This window comes from Ambystoma mexicanum, chromosome 7q (genome assembly GCF_040938575.1).
Source record: "Ambystoma mexicanum isolate Mex_15411 chromosome 7q, UKY_AmexF1_1, whole genome shotgun sequence".
NCBI classification, from domain to species: domain Eukaryota; kingdom Metazoa; phylum Chordata; class Amphibia; order Caudata; family Ambystomatidae; genus Ambystoma; species Ambystoma mexicanum.
In genome coordinates, this window is record NC_090941.1 from 474621865 (window position 1) to 474638291 (window position 16427).

Sequence of the window (16427 nt, forward strand, 5' to 3'; positions counted from 1 at the left end):
ACAATGTGGTTAATACCCACAAAGAATTGATAACATTGACTATATTGAAAATGGACACACAAAACTTTAGTTTCCATGTCTGAGATCAGTTGTTCTGAGCGGTTGTTCAGCGTGGTATCGAGAGAATGGAACACACTGATATTATGTAAGCGTAACTTTATATATTTGGGTGATTGAAAATGGCATGTGTGCTGTGCACAAGATGACAAACTATGTGACGGACATTTACTTTTTGACAAAAAGAATGCACGTTCTCTTATGTTGAAGGATATTTATACTGCACACTATAACTTCCCAAGTGTTGCACATGCGGTTTGTTGTGCCTTGCTCAATCATATATTCTGTGCAGAGTAGGTTTTTTTTAGCTGGGATATATTGTGGTGATGACTCCTCGAACAACCACACCCACAACCTGTGTTCAGGCTAATGATGTCTACACCGCTTTGTCCCTTGGCATATTCTGGTGTGCAGTCACCATTGCATCCCTGGGCACAGTTGGGAGGGGTGTCAGGGGTCTGAACTTTTTCCGTGTGCCCTTGTGCGCCCTGGGTCCCGGGGGTTGTCTGTTCCCTCGCTGCTCATTCCACTTAATTTATAATTCCCTCTGTCTGTGGTTCAACCTAAGACATTCCTATGTGTGTCCTTAATTTCAAGTAGGGCCCTCTATGGGAACTGGTGCCTCTGGGTCTCCCTCCCATTTGGATGTCTGTCTACTTCAGTGCACGTCCCTGCATGTTGTGGTGTGACCTACTCCATGTCTTGACATCTGTGTTAATTCTGTGTGGTGTGGGTGTTGCTCTTTCGTTTTAGTCTGGTTCTGAAATTTTAACGTAACTTGTTAGCTAACATATTTTAATATGTATATTCAATTAAAAAACGGCTACTGAAATGTATGCTTTTATTCTGTCATTTTCATAGCTACATTCTACCGTTCTGCGCATGCCATAGTTTCCAGGTCCCGTCTGATGGATTCTTCATTTACCATTGGACAATAATCATTAGCAACGCTTCTTTGATAACCATTATGTGTGACGATCGCCAGGGACCAATCTGTCCTTTAGCGGTAGCAGCAATAAGGAGCAACTTGACAGCGTTTATGATATAAAAACTAGCTGATGGGAAAGCGTTGCGTTTGAAAAGTGAAACGACTCATCATCTTCTGACTAATGGAACACCATGTGCGTTCAATAAAGATCAGTGATGCAACAGACGGACACAAGGAACATAGAAGACATGAAACACAGGGATTAATCGATTGCTGAGCGCAATATGCGATTTATTAGGAACTTATATAAAACATTTGAAGCATGCAATGTTCGCTAGCTATAACTTGTATTGGAGAACAATATCAATGTTTTCTTGGACTGAATCTTCTCTTTTGAGCGTTATGTGAAAAATAAAAGTACTTGTTACATTGCAGACTATTGCTGTTTTCTTAAAAAAAATGTTTTGTTCTTCTACCTGTGAAAAGAAAGAAACGTTTTGCACTCTGGGAGGATGTGTGTGTTTATCTTCCTGGTTCTGCGTTAGGTAACGTTATGGTGTGGGTGATGACAGGGTATTTTTGGCTACGCTGGCCAAGAACGTCATGAAAATAGGTGGAGCATATCGTTTGGACAAATGATGTCAGATTGAGGGGCAGGTGATTTATGATCTTGCCGTGAGGGCACTTGAATTTATGTTGATGTATCAACAGATAAGATTAGCACAAGATGGCGGTGCCCACCCATGGTTTTCACATGTGTAAATGTGAGGAAAACTAAGGTAAAATGCATAGGAAATGTTTTTTAGATCGATTACATTATGCTTAAAAATAAATGCCCGGTCGATTGGGACAATAACATTTCTGAGCGAATTTCCCCTTTACCTCCTGGGTTCCCCTCTTCCCCCTTGCTTTGTGCCTTGCCCCAAGTAAACAATTGGACAGCCTGTAGATTGACGCCACTGCCATCTGCCACGTACGTACTGTGCCTGTTAGGAAAGGTCAGAGGCTGGCATAGCTGGAATGCCAGGGGTTGTCAGTCCCAGCGGCTGTTTGCAGACACCACTCTTTACGGTATTAAAAAACGACTGGTACCTGGCCTAATGCTTAACTTTCCACCCGCCGTCTAAGGTGGAACAGATGAAGCCACCATCTGTCACCCTATCATTGGTTGTTATGGCATTTTGTGAGCAGCCCCCTCCCGGTTGTTTCCTATAGTGATTGCTCCTCCTCCCACTGGCCAGTAGGACACCATGTGCCTCTGCATAACTTCTTTCAGGAACATCCTGACCGCAGGGCTGCTTAGGTCCCAGACGGCTGTAGTGGGAGAGGAAGCTACTTCTGACCTCCATCCTATTTACAGCATTGACACTCCATGCTCTGCAATTTCTCAGGTCGCCACCACTTCCCCAGTGATCCCCTTGACCTGCACATTTGATAAAAGGTTCAGCTACAGTCCCCCGGCTTTCAGCTGCTTTCCCCTGTTAGGACCTTGGTATGTCCCCGCACCACAGCAGGTGCTCTGCTCTGGCCTGGATCACCAACTTCTTCAGTTCCTTCTGCTGGCTGCTGATCCTGACCTACTGAAGGTTGTCTGTCTCCGCTGCTGATTGGATCCTACTCCACCTGACTTACTGCCCCATGCTGGACTTTGCCCTCCCACCCCAATTACTTTGTCAACCAGCTCCCCTTTAACTCTGGATGAGCTTTCCACTATACAAAAGCCAAAACTATTGACTTTATGAATGCATTTTATTTATTTGATCAATTTTCACTATATACCACAGTGAACCAATACGTTTTAAGGTTTATGAAAATTAAAATGTCTTACATCCATGGACGTTTTGTTTACTCCCACAACCTGTAATTGGTATGTGTAGGGTCAGAGAGAGTGAATAGTATTTTCAGTCTCCTTTCTTTATTTTATGACTATAGTGTGTTCTTAGAAAATAATTTAACAATTTATTTTTAAAGTAAGTAGCCATTCCATGTAGCATTCTTCAAGTTCTACTGTGACGAATCGGTTATGGGTCGCTATCAAATAAGAAGCAAAGTATGTTGTGTCTCTCGTTACTATTATGTGAAGAAGATGTCCCTATGCATGCAAAATGATCTGCAATTGTAAACATGCAAGTTGATTTTCAAATTTCTTCTTTTTTTTTCTCCTCAGAAATGCTATGAACAAAAGCAGTATAAAAATGGTCTCAAGTTTTGCAAGATGATCCTTTCCAACCCCAGGTTTTCTGAGCATGGAGGTAAAAGTACAACTAAAATTTGTAATAGTGTTAATGGGCTTTAGAAAGTGAGTGTGTGCTGGTTTGTTTTGTGTAAGTAATGTTCATATTAAATACGGAAATTAAAACTACTTGTACTTGGAATGCAAGCTGCCTCGAATAGTCCAGCTTCCACCTCCATTTGTTCTCTGAAGGGTTACACTCTGCATGAAGAAAACTCAAATGATCTTCTTCGGCGAGTTCTACGGGAGAATTATGCAGTGTTAATCTGTGTCTCTGCTTTATGTAAAACCTGTAATCCAGCCTCCTGCATCAAGGAAGAGTATACGCATCTTTGGGAGGAGGGGGCTCAGGAAGGAGTATTAGAGGACTAGGAATAAAGAGCGAGAAGCTGACACTGACTCAATACCTCAATGAGGACTCTGGGCTCCATGCTTGATCAATCTTACTTTTTATTTCCCTCATAATGAGCACTAAAGCACATAACCCGAATAACACAAAACATGGATCATCATTGCATATTCTCGTGAATCGACTGACATCTTGGCAATGTTTTCATCCATCCTTGATGAGTTTGATTGCAACCACCCACAAAACCTCAATAAACATGAACTCTTATGCAATTTCCCTTATTTGAGATCAGGTTCTTAAATTGCTCCATGCAATATTTTTAAAAAACATCTTTAATAATTGGAAAGTCCCAGTTTGCCCAGAGTCTCTGTGTGTGTAACACTGTGAGGAGCTGCAGCGACTTGTGAGTCCCTTTTCTGCTTCTACTAGTGGATTTGCATAAAGACTGCATTGCCACGCGGAGCGCGGCGCGGAGTCCCGGCTGAGTCCCAGTTTGCCCAGAGTCTCTGTGTGTGTAACACTGTGAGGAGCTGCAGCGACTTGTGAGTCCCTTTTCTGCTTCTACTAGTGGATTTGCATAAAGACTGCATTGCCGCGCGGAGCGCGGCGCGGAGTCCCGGCTGAGTCCCAGTTTGCCCAGAGTCTCTGTGTGTGTAACACTGTGAGGAGCTGCAGCGACTTGTGAGTCCCTTTTCTGCTTCTACTAGTGGATTTGCATAAAGACTGCATTGCCGCGCGGAGCGCGGCGCGGAGTCCCGGCTGAGTCCCAGTTTGCCCAGAGTCTCTGTGTGTGTAACACTGTGAGGAGCTGCAGCGACTTGTGAGTCCCTTTTCTGCTTCTACTAGTGGATTTGCATAAAGACTGCATTGCCGCGCGGAGCGCGGCGCGGAGTCCCGGCTGAGTCCCAGTTTGCCCAGAGTCTCTGTGTGTGTAACACTGTGAGGAGCTGCAGCGACTTGTGAGTCCCTTTTCTGCTTCTACTAGTGGATTTGCATAAAGACTGCATTGCCGCGCGGAGCGCGGCGCGGAGTCCCGGCTGAGTCCCAGTTTGCCCAGTTCGCCCGAGGGCGTCCGAGGGCTGGGACCAACTCTACCTTCAAGGGCCGATGGCTGCAATGCAGAAGGCCCCTGCGTTGGGGGGGCCTCAGACACGTCATAAGACTTTGCTACAGCGTTGGATGCTTAATCCATGGACTCCCCTGACAAACAATGCAGTGGTTGGCCAGAAGACACAAGGTAAGCCGACTACTTGCTTGAAGGCGGCCCCCTCAGCGCTTGCGAATCCTGCGGCAGCGCCAACCCAATTGATACAAACAACTGCACAGGTTCATCACGACGTCGCCCCCCTGGATGATAGCTGTGCGGTCAATGTCATTGATACAGCGGTGTCTGCAAGCACCAGTCTGGACCATAATACGCTTAGCGCGTCCACACATAAGCCCTTGGTAAAACCACTATCTATGCTTTCACTTGATGACCTTGTGCCGATGCCACTCCCGCTGCCGAAATCGCCATCAACAGAGCACGTGCTATCAAAAGTGGCCCCAACCACGCACTCTCATCCTTTCAAAATGTTTTCGCCTTTTGATTTGACGGATGCGGAAATAATAAATGCGATTTCGGCCACACAGGAAAAGCTCAATGTTAATGAGAGCTCGCCGGTTCGAGCACATACTTCAACCATGCGACTAAAGACTACTGAACATGCTGCCCCTCCAATGCAGACGATCGTCAACTCCATGGGAGGTCGTTCCCTGACTGACTCCGTCCCTAGTGCCGCAAGCACTGGAGTCTTAAGTGTCCTCAGTGAACATCAGGAAAGTGGAACGGCCTCGCTGGAGCAATCTGGGGTGGCTCCAGAAAGTTCAGTGCCATGCTTAAAAAGCACAGAAGGTGTCGATCACTTTGAACTTAAGCTCAATGCACCGTTAATTTCACAAAAGTCAACTCTGACGACATGGGCCGATAGTGCCTTGAGCAAAGCCCCTGAAAGGCTAAAAATGTCCGATAAAGACTCGAATCCAACGCCTTCCAGCAACTCCTGCACTACCTCAACACGGTCCCCTAATGACAAGCCTGCTGGCGAAACCGCCCAAAACAAGATAGCACACGATACTTCTCTGCTGCAGTTTTCGCTCAATGACCGTACGAAGTGCAGTGTCAGTCCGTCCTGCCCGTCGCAGAAAAAGCAGGTGCTTTTGTCTTCCTTGAGGTCAGCGCCGCTATTATCAAAATCACGACTGGAATGTTCTGGAGCGCAGGACCAAGGGTCAGTTCGCCATTCTTTAGGAACGGTGATCTTATCTGAAGACAACAGCACTACAAAAAAGCACAACGCAACTGATATCCTGCTAAAAATGAATGCTCCATCCACAGCGCCAGCTACTCCGGCAAAAAGCACAACTTCTGTGAATGAGTTATTACTAAATCAAACTCCGGGCAAAGACTTTTTGAAAACACCGACCTTGAAAATAAACCTGTCTGCAGGTGCAGCCTTTCAACTACACACTAATGTTCTCGCTGCATCATCTCAAGCGATGATTCCCTTCGTAAAGCTGTATGAGACCTTAAATGAGACTTTAAGAGATCAAGGCGCTCTCATTCTGAATCTCTCTACGAAATTGGATCAAATAGAGTCTTTTACCAAGCTTATCCAACTCGATGTTCAAGACGGGAAAGACACAAGTTCATTCTGGCAATCTCGTCTTAATGATCTAGTGAGCCTGCAACAAGATCGACATGACTTACAGCTAAAATGTCTCTTAGAGGTACTGTCCGAACTAGTACCTCTGTTAAAGTCCGGCTATAGTCCCAACCGGCCCAAATCTGATGTACAATGTGCCGCCCCATTACAAAATTTTGAGCAAGGGTCTAGGCCTACGATGCAGACTATCGAACAATTGGTCACAACTACAGACCTAACGGTTGGTGCAACACATAAACCGATGTGCTGCCACAGCGACAAACCATCGTCTGCGGTCTGTGATGCTAATTCATCTGATTGCGTCCTTCTACATGTCTCTTCTGACATAGACATTCCAATAGGTGCCGCAATGGTACCCTCAGCTGATGTCACTCAGGCACATAAAGTAACAGCACAAGCTCCTTCCCAGGATGGAGCGCCGTCCACATTTGGCATCTTTGTAGGTACGGCTAAATCTTTTGCACCGAACTGCACAGCCAAGTTGAAGGAGAAAGTGAAGTCCACCAAAACGACGTCTACAACCAAGAAAACAAAATTATCAACTCATGCTGCAACAAAGAGCTTTATAAGAAACATGTCGACTCCACCAAAGCCGGGGCTGTTCAAGCGCCCATCAAACGGAGCAAAGGTTCCCCCCCCATCACAGCATACCGAACCTTCTATATCTCTGTACCACGGCGTCAAGCGTAGACGTCTAAATTCGAGTGATAACACGTCGGCCAGTATGGCGGCAGCTGACGTTCATGACTTGTGTGACATTTCTATATATTCCCATCGTAGCGACGAGGAGACATCGCAACATTATATGGAAGAACAGCAACTAGATTTCAATCTCCCTATGAAATCTGACAATAGAAAACTAAGCTCCCCGACCTCAGAGTGGCAAGCAGTCCAAGGTCGCCGTGCCTCTACTATGAAAAAGGAAGTCATGCCTTCAAAGGGTATTTCTTCAAAACTGAATCCGAAATTCACATATAATCAACGTAGCAAACAGCGCTGCTCCCCACCGAGGTCACAAGAGCAGCTGCTGCACCGCACAAAGGACAACAGATGTAAGTTGAGATTGCAAAACATACTTAAGGATGACAATGACTTGAACCTCAACCGTGCAAACGTTTTGCGGTTATTCAAGCATATTCCACTCCTTCGACTGATTGAATCAGATGACATTAAAATAGTCGAGTATGTGACAGAAAGCGCCTCTGACGCGGTGCTCCTTCATATTGATGCCGTTGGGGTACGCAACACCATTCTCAAGGCAGCTGAAGACTTTCTGTTATTCGGCTTTGACATCTCAGTTGAACCAGACGTGGACAGGAGAAGTTCAAATCCGGTGCAAATAACTTCTGGTTCAAAATCGAAAAAACAAACAGCTGTGATATCAGTTCGTCACAGTATGTCTTCTGAAACACGTCAAGTAGACTCTCGTCGGTCCGAGAATCAGCTGGGGCGGCAGAGACAGTCGAAGCAGGATTAGCCATGATTGAACTTACAGGAACAAAGCTGCTCGATCCTATCATGGAACACTCGTGGCTCTCAACATTTGTTCCGGGAATTTGACATCCCATTGGATGATGTGTTTGTAATTTGTTTGCAGGAGACCTGGTTAGTCGATGCGCCAATCAGAGATGGCTTCAATACTTTTATCAATCCTGCAATACAAAATACTCAGGGCCGACCCTCGGCAGGACTCTTAACAATGGTTCGAATCTCACGAGTATGGTCTACTCCTATCTGTCGTAATCCCAACCCCTACATTCAAGGCCTAATTATGCAAGCATGTTCAGATACTCCAAACACAATCGCAACTCTGTTGATTATAAATTGTTACTGGAATCCGGACAAAATAAATGTCACAGAATTTACCACAGCAATCAGCTGTCTAATGGAAGAGGCAGCCAGGCAACATAATAACTTAAGCATCATATGCTGTGGTGACCTCAACGGCTCGTGGTTTAATTACGATCTTCCCAATCAAGTATACAGCCAGATTCCATATGTCGACTTAGGCGAAAAAGAACAACGTTGGTCAGATATTATGGAGACGTTTGACTGCGTATTGCTGAACGGCAATGCGCGTGGTGATATTCCAGCTCAGGCCACTTGGCATCGTGAATCCATGCACAGTATAATTGATTACTTCTGGGTGTCCAGTAACTTGGGGCCAAAGATTCTGACACTGCATTCACTGACAACGACCAAGAGCGATCATTCGCTGTTGAAAGTGAAATGTCTTTTGGCGGTGTCTGATACTTTGTCCCCATACCGAGGAGCAGTCGAAGTAAATATGGGTGGAAATCGATTGAGACTGAGCGCAAATGAGATCCGTGCGCTAACGGCTCATCTAAGTGATCTGAATGACGATGTGGAATACACTCCACTGCTACAGTATCATATCACCTCGATCAAAGACAACGCTCAGCAACATAAGCCGCACACCCACCCTTTTAGTAAATTACTGGATGCTAATAAGAAAGCTCTAAGAAAAGATGTCCGCAAAATAAAAATGCAAAAAAATGCATCACCCAAGACAATGCAGGAGAAAGTGAAGGCCAGACGAGCTACCTACAGAAACTGGTTGAAATCCCACAAAGCGATTGTAGAACAAGATTCCGCCGAGATCATGATGAACCTGATGGTTACTAAAAACACACGTGACATCTGGCGAATATTAAATAAAGGCCCCTTCAACGGCTCTAATTCCACGCAGACCACAATTTCAGGGGATACCTGGTGCAAACACTTTGGGTCAGTATTCAACAGCGTGCTGAAGGTTCCTAAATGGAAATCAGTGGATAGAATGGGTTCCTGGGATGTCCAGATGTCGCTGTCAGACATCATTGACGCTATTAAGGCCCTATAAAACTCTTGTGCTGCTGGTCCAGATATGATAAGTAACGTCAGACTAAAAAAAAATCCAGAGATCTGGGCACCTTTCATTGAGTGTTTGTTTCGCAAAATCAAAGTGCTTGCCTAAATCATGGCTAACAGCAATTGTGATTCCAATTCACAAGAAAGGCTGTTGGGACACACCCGAAAACTATCGTCCTATTGCCCTATTAGACACCATTGGAAAACTCTTTGGTTCCAATTTGAGATGTAAATTGGCGAGTTGGGCTAAAAAGGCGGGGATCATGGACATCCGGCAAACTGGATTTTCAAAGGGTACAGGTGTTGAAGTTAATCTTTCGATCCTGACAGCTTTGAAATATCATGCATTACAGAGTAAAACCAAACTGCATTTAGCCTTTATAGACATGAGGCAAGCTTTTGATGGAGTCAACCGGCAGATGCTATGGGCCAAACTATTGAAATGGAAATGTCCTATGGCCCTTCTCACCCCAATAATGGCACTCCATACGGAGACCTCTTTCAGGGTACGCCTCAACAAACAAGGCATATTATCCGACAGCATACCAACGACAAGGGGTGTTAAGCAAGGCTGCCCATTGGCCGCGGATCTATTCAAATTATTTTTGGCAGATCTCCCACTCTTCTTGGAGCAAGCACACTGTTTTCCTCCACGACTAAACGGAACTCCAGTTCGGTATATTGCGTATGCTGACGATCTCGTGCTGATTGACAGAACACAAATCGGCCTTCAACGTCTGCTAAACCGTCTGCATGAATACATAGTTGCAAATGAATTGGCCATTAACCCAGACAAAACCAAAATGGTGTCGATTGGTTCATTAATGAGTAGAAGAGATCGTGCCTTTAAATGGACGGTAGGTGGTCAAAAACTAACGTCTGTTAATTCGATCCGTTATCTAGGCATCGAATTTAACAGCTCAATCAGGGAAGTTCAATGGCTAAATATGCTGAAACTGAAAGCAGTAAGACTGGCACTGCAAGCAGCCCTGATTAATAAAAACTTTGGTAAATTTTCATTATCGCCGGTGATAACGTTCTACCGCCAAAAGGTTGTTCCTATTCTAACGTTTGGGGCAGAGGCGGGATGGAACATCAGTGAACAAAATTGGAATACTGTAGAGGGTCTTTTTTGGAGACGGGTTTTTAATCTCCCAAATTGTATTCCAATTACTGCAATACGCCACGAACTTTCGTTAAACTCTCTTTTCTCAAACGTAGTTTGGAAATCCATCTTACTTTGGCGTAAGATGAGAGAAGTGGGTGGTGCGCCAGCATACAGAATACTCACCGCCCCCGACGATTCGCAAAGTAGTACCTTGTTGGCACAATGGAGCTCAAGAGTGCAAGAGTGGATCGTAGCAGCGGACATCAATTATTTCGACCTGTTCTCACGCCCAAGAGTGGCAAAAAGTAAATTTGAAGCCTGGGCATGGATTATAAATGTGGAAAGATACTCAAATCTTGATCTCTCCAATAAGATAGGTAACGTCCAGAAAAAATTAAATTGTCAACAACCCTACCTCCTGCAGTGCTACAATCGCCAATATCGAGAGCAATTTCTTCGTTTCCGCTTAAATACGTTGAGTACGAAAGAAATTCTTTTCCAAAGACGGCAGCCTGCTATAAACAACAATCTATGCCGTTTTTGCGAGGAATCGGTTGAAACACTGAAACATCTGACTATAAGATGCTCAGCAATTGCTAACTTACGCTCTGTCCACCTAGGCGTATATGCCCCGCTAAACGATGATATGAACTCATGGTGGTGCCTGATAACCTCAGGCCAAAACATTAAACATGTCTGTGCGGTTGTAAATTTTGTGAACGCTCTCCTGAGATGTCCCCCGTAAGCAAGTGGGGCGTTGAGTCGATGCTCAAAGTGTGTAATTGATTAATTGACATGTCGACTGTTTATTTGACTTTGTTTGTCCGTTCGCTTGATCATTAAGTGCCTTATATGTCACAAGGTTGCGCAGAAGATCCTTGTGGAAAGCATAATAGGACATATTGATGATGTTGTAACAATAATATGTATTGGAAGTTTACACGATTTGAAACAAAAGTCTTCTTTTCTTTGCTTACTTCCACCTTGGTGTTGGAGGAAGAAAGGAGAAGAAACTGTAGTTTTTCAATAAAAAAAAAAATAAAATAATTGGAAATTCATCATCTGGCCTAACGTTGCTCTAAATCCCAGAGCAATTCCCAGGAACCAAAGGATTTTCTGTTTCCCCAGACCAAACCATGTCGCTGTTGAGCCCAAACCTGTTAACACTCTACCTGTTCCACAAGCACCATTCTCAACTAACTCTGGACAGTCTGCTACTGCGTTCCATTACCTTGGTGTCTTTTAGAGGTAACCTAACATCAACCCAATAATGCAATTAAGAGATCTCCCGCCCTAATGCAGAAGCACACAGTATCTTACTCAAAACCCTGCCTTCCCCCTAGGAAAAGTAACCTCACCCCCCTCCCTCCCATCCCCGGATCATCAAAATCAGTTCACCTCAGGCAGATGGAAACTGCTACATTTACATCAAGTGATCATTCCAAAAATTGTTATTCCTGTGGATTGCATACTTACCCTTCCCTCCATAGGGACCTCTCATTCAATCTTGCCATCTCCCAAGAACACACAAACCGCGTTCATGGCAATATCTGCAAGATCCAAAATGAACATAAAGTAGATCTTCTCAATCTTAACAGGTATGTAGACGAAGCTAAATCTGCAAGAAAGCCTAACTCGAATCACCCAATCTACTGTGTATGCAGTACAACCTGGGCTGTTCACAGCCTTTCAATGATGGCGTAGTGTTAGGAAAGATGTCCTCATTGCTGCTTTCCTCCCATAGACTTCTAAGGTACACCCTTTCTAGTTGCTATTGTTTGACTGCTGACTTCACCTTTTGGGGGTAAGTAAAGCCCTCCACTTTATTTCCCTCGCTTTGTCCCCATTTTTATGGAGAAACTGATCAGTCTCTAAGACTATCAGTACTGGGAGACTGTTTGCCTTAGCGGATTTCTTGTTTTTTGAAAGCAGCACATATCACAAGTGAAGTTCACTTAGGATCCTTTGTATCCTTATAACTTTTTCGTTTGTAGCTTTTGTGGTTAAAATTACAATGTGTCCAGAGTGGGCTGATGACAGCAGATATTTTTCTTCTGTGTTTTGTGCTTTTTACTTGTGCTCTTTTTTACATTTTACCGCATAATGCTGTATAGAGTACCGCAAACTCTAAAATAGCTGTGCCACAAGACTTTTACCTTTTTCTCCAGCATGGGGTCTGGCATGGATTCACATGCTCATGAATATTCCCCGTCGTCAGGCCGGGAATCCTCGGTAAAGAAAAAATCAGTATCAGTTTCGTTTCTGATCTGTCTTTCTCAGTAGTAACCAATCACTGGTCTCTGGGTCATACTGCCCCCAGCCAATGACTGCTCTCTCCCTAAGCCCCGCCTCTGGCAGCCATCTTCAGATTTTTACCGCACGCTCAAGTGTTGGTAGTCCTCGTGTTTAGCTCTCAAGCTTTTGCTGCGTTTTAGCGCTTTTTCAAAGAGAATTTCTCATTTTTCGGTCAGAACCTCAAGCTCCACCGTCTCTACATCCGATTAACGGGGATCCGTGTCGGATTTTTCTACGCCCCTCAAGGGTGAAGATTTCGTCGAGTTACACTTCTTGGAGGATTCCAGAAGTTTCTGCGGCCTACCCGAACATGGCCCAGGAGAAAGGAAGCTCGACGCCCGGAAAGCTGTTCAGGGTTTGCCCTGGATGCCAGCTGCAGAATGTGTTCAAGGAGGACGAGCACTCGAAATGTCTCTACTGCCTTCATGAGGACAAAACGCATGTGGAGAAGGACTGTGCATTTTGCAGGAACATGTTGGAACGGACCATCAGGGACTGACACCTTCGTCTCTCCAACTGGCTGGAAGGAAAGAGCCCGTCAGGTGAGAAGAAGAAGAAGTCCGAGCGGTCTTCTAAGTCCTGTGAGAAAGCCCCGGCGACAGGGGCCCAACAGAAGGCAAAGCACTGCGAGTCCGCGGGCACTGGGAGCGCCGAACGGTTGGGCTCCTCGGCTGCCAGGCAGGGAGCACCCTCTCCAGCGCCATCAACCACAAGCCAACGCTCTGGCTCAGGGAAGAGGAAGGTCGAGAACCCGGCGAAGCTTCTGGAGAGGCCCCGTAAGCTCGAAGGATCCGGCCGAGGGGGAGCGAGGCAGTGACCCTCCCCCCAAGGTGAAGGCCACAGGCCCACACAAGGTGGTAAAGGCCTTGATTCACTCGGCCAAGGCTTCTATCGAGGAAGTCGCGGCGGCCCTGGCGCAGCCTGTGGAGGCTACACCAGTGGAGGCGACCTCAGAGCCCTGAGTCTCCCTGCCTCTGCGGAGGGAAGCCTCTTTCAGACCCATCGAAAAAACCCCCATGAAGACCCCGGTGGAAAAAGAGGGGGCGGGGGGCCGGTGGCCATTGTGGACACGGACACAGCATCCGAGGAGGAGCTGGTAGAAGTCTTAGAGGGCCTCGAGGAGAGCGTCGAAGAGACCCGTCCCCACGGGAGGGATCCCGACGAAGGTGATGACGAGAGTGACGGCGGCACCGGCGAGGGTCCTAGTCACCCGTCGCTCCCGCCGCTTCCGGAGCCGCAGGATAACTCGCGGCCATTTTGTTGGCGATACAATCCTTATGTTCGGAGATGAGGGCGAGATTGCCCTTACCACCAGCGGAGGATCTGGAACCAGGCTCGAGGGAGGAGCCAGGCCCGGCGGGAAGCCCCCCGAACAAGAGAAGACAGATCCATCCAGCCCCGCCTTTTCAGCCCTCGCTGCCTGCTCAGCCTTTACTCACGTCCCCCATCCCTGGGGATGACACGGGAACGGACACGGCCACAACGGGTACCGACGACAATGGCGGTGACGATGGGACGGAGCTCCCATTGCCCCCAGCCCGGGCCTCCCCGCCCGACGAGATCGGATCTTTCCATGCAATGATCGCCAGGGCATCCAAGCTTTTTCAGCTCTGCCCCGAAGAGAAGGAGGAGGAAGGTTTCCTTTACCAACGGCACGAGGCCAAGAGGAAGACAGTGCTCGCCGTGCCTCTGATGGATGACATCTGGGATGAGGGTCTCACCCTTCTCAAGAACCCGTCTACGACGCCTGCCAAGAGGGATTGGTACGAGAAGTACCAGGTCCCCGACGCGGCCCCTTTGTGCACAACCGACCCCTGACTCGGTCGTCTCAGCGGCGGCCAAGAAGAAAGCCGGGGGGCATCGGCCTCAATGTCAACTTCCCCGCCGGACGGCGAAGGAAAGAAGCTGGACGCAATGGGACGACGAGTTATCTCGTCGGCGGCAACAACGATTAAGGCGGCCAACGCCCTCGCGATTGTGGTCCGCTACGACAGGGAGTTATGGTACAAGATCGCCCCCCTGTTGAACTTCCTACCGGATGACAAGAGGGCCGAGGCCCTGGAGATCTTGCAAGAAGGCAAAGTGGCATCGGACCACGCCATTACGGTGGCAACGGACTGTCATGATCTCTGCTTCCAAAAGATCAGGACTTGCCCGACTCCCTTGGAAGCAGACCCATAACCCCGGTTCCGAGTGCCAGCCAGTCCCAATTGGGACCTTTTGGACCCTGTCCTGGCACCAGGCTCATAAAGATGTCCAGTCCCAGCGCTGGAAGCGCCGGGCTCATAATGCTTGGGTGGACTTACCTGCAGCAGACCATGCTGCTTACTTACCTGCCAGTTGAACCCCTGATCCTCTTCTGTTTGGGACTACTTTTCCTGTTGGGTGGGGCAGGAGCCACTCCCTAGGTTCAGAACACTGGAACTCTTCTGGAAAGCAGGAACTCTTTTCTTACCTAGGCGTGGCTGTGGAAGGAGACACCTAAGCACTACAGGAGGCTATTTAAACCACACCCGATGGATGAATCTTGCTTTGCGTTATTCTGCATTCTCTGCAGCAGAACGCTCATCATGTCCTCTGCTTCTGATCCTGGGCCTAAGGGAACAAAGGCTTACCATCCTGGAATCCAGTCTTCAGCAGCACCTGTAAAGACAAAGAAAGAACAGGTTAGCACTACGGTCTTCAGTGGCAGCGCATCTCTTACCTGGTCCATCGGCTGTCACCAACGCCTCGCGCTGCATTCCGGCATCTGAAAAACAAAGGCTTACCTACTCTTCGCATGCTCCGGAGGTCTTCGCACGGCATTCCGGCATCTGAAAGACAAAAGCTTACCAGCTCTTCGCACTGCATTCCGGCATCTGAAAGACAAAAGTTTACAGGCTCTTCGCACGCTCCGGAGGCCTTCGGCGCTGCATCCCGCATCTGAAAGACAAAAGAAGGTGCGTTTAAAGACATTGGGCAACTTTATTACTCATGTGCTATTACTCCTTCCCACGCCGAATCCAGTGGGTATTCCAGCACACTTCAGCTTCTCTAAAGCTCCGAACTTGTACCTGCAAGATAAAAGGGACAGTTAGTGCGCATCGTGAAGCAGGCTACAAGCGCTTACTTACGTGCTCCCAGGCGCTTCTATTCCTCACGCGGGTTCGATCCTCAACTCTCATCAGCCCGCCATCCGCCATCGCCGGAACCCTGCAAAACAAGAGATATCATTACAAAAGACTTTTAAGACATTTGAAGTGCCCAGAACTTACCGTTCGTGCAGTTAACGACGGACAGCAGTCCTCTGAGGTCAAGAGGCCTGCACCCTTATCCAGTGAAGAAACTGGTCACGGCACCCTGCCCCGAGGCAGATGGAGAGCTCGGCGTTCACTTACCTAAGGGCGTTAACCTTTGGGGTTCTACAGGAGAAGAGAAAGGGAAGAGGAGAGAGGCACCCAATAACCCCAGTTCATTAATCCCATATTTTCTATCTGCAGACATCTTACTCTTCGAGTCAGACATACAGTGCACAGAGGTCCAGCCCAAAGAGCCAACCGTGTGTTACACATCACCTTTGAAGATACGGCATTCACCCAGTCAAGACCGGCGCCTCTGCGGGAATCAGGTGAGCGTTACACGGACATTGCCGACACCGGTTTCCGCCAGCTAGGCAACGACGTTTGCCTTAGACGACGAGGGTGGCTCAAGGCGACGGATTTCCGCCAGGACGTACAAGCCAAGATTTTGGACATGCAGTTCGACGGGAACAATCTGTTTGGGAAAACAGTGGATGAGTCCCTCCAAGCCATCAAGGCGGACACAGACAGCTAAGGCCCTAAGCGTTCTCCGGCAACAAAGGCCGTCCTTTTGGAGCACCGGAGGCAAGCAAGGTGTCTCCA

The 16427-nt window shown here is 47.3% G+C and overlaps 1 protein-coding gene across 6 annotated transcripts in view; it reads left to right on the plus strand.

The window, feature by feature from the left end:
* Positions 1–16427, plus strand: part of NAA16 (N-alpha-acetyltransferase 16, NatA auxiliary subunit) — a 2654788-nt gene that overhangs the window by 177921 nt on the left and 2460440 nt on the right. For all 6 annotated transcript variants that reach the window (XM_069640524.1, XM_069640525.1, XM_069640523.1 and 3 more), the window contains exon 2: positions 3153–3237. In XM_069640524.1, the coding sequence (XP_069496625.1) occupies positions 3153–3237 (85 nt within the window). The remainder of the gene's footprint in view (positions 1–3152; positions 3238–16427) is intronic.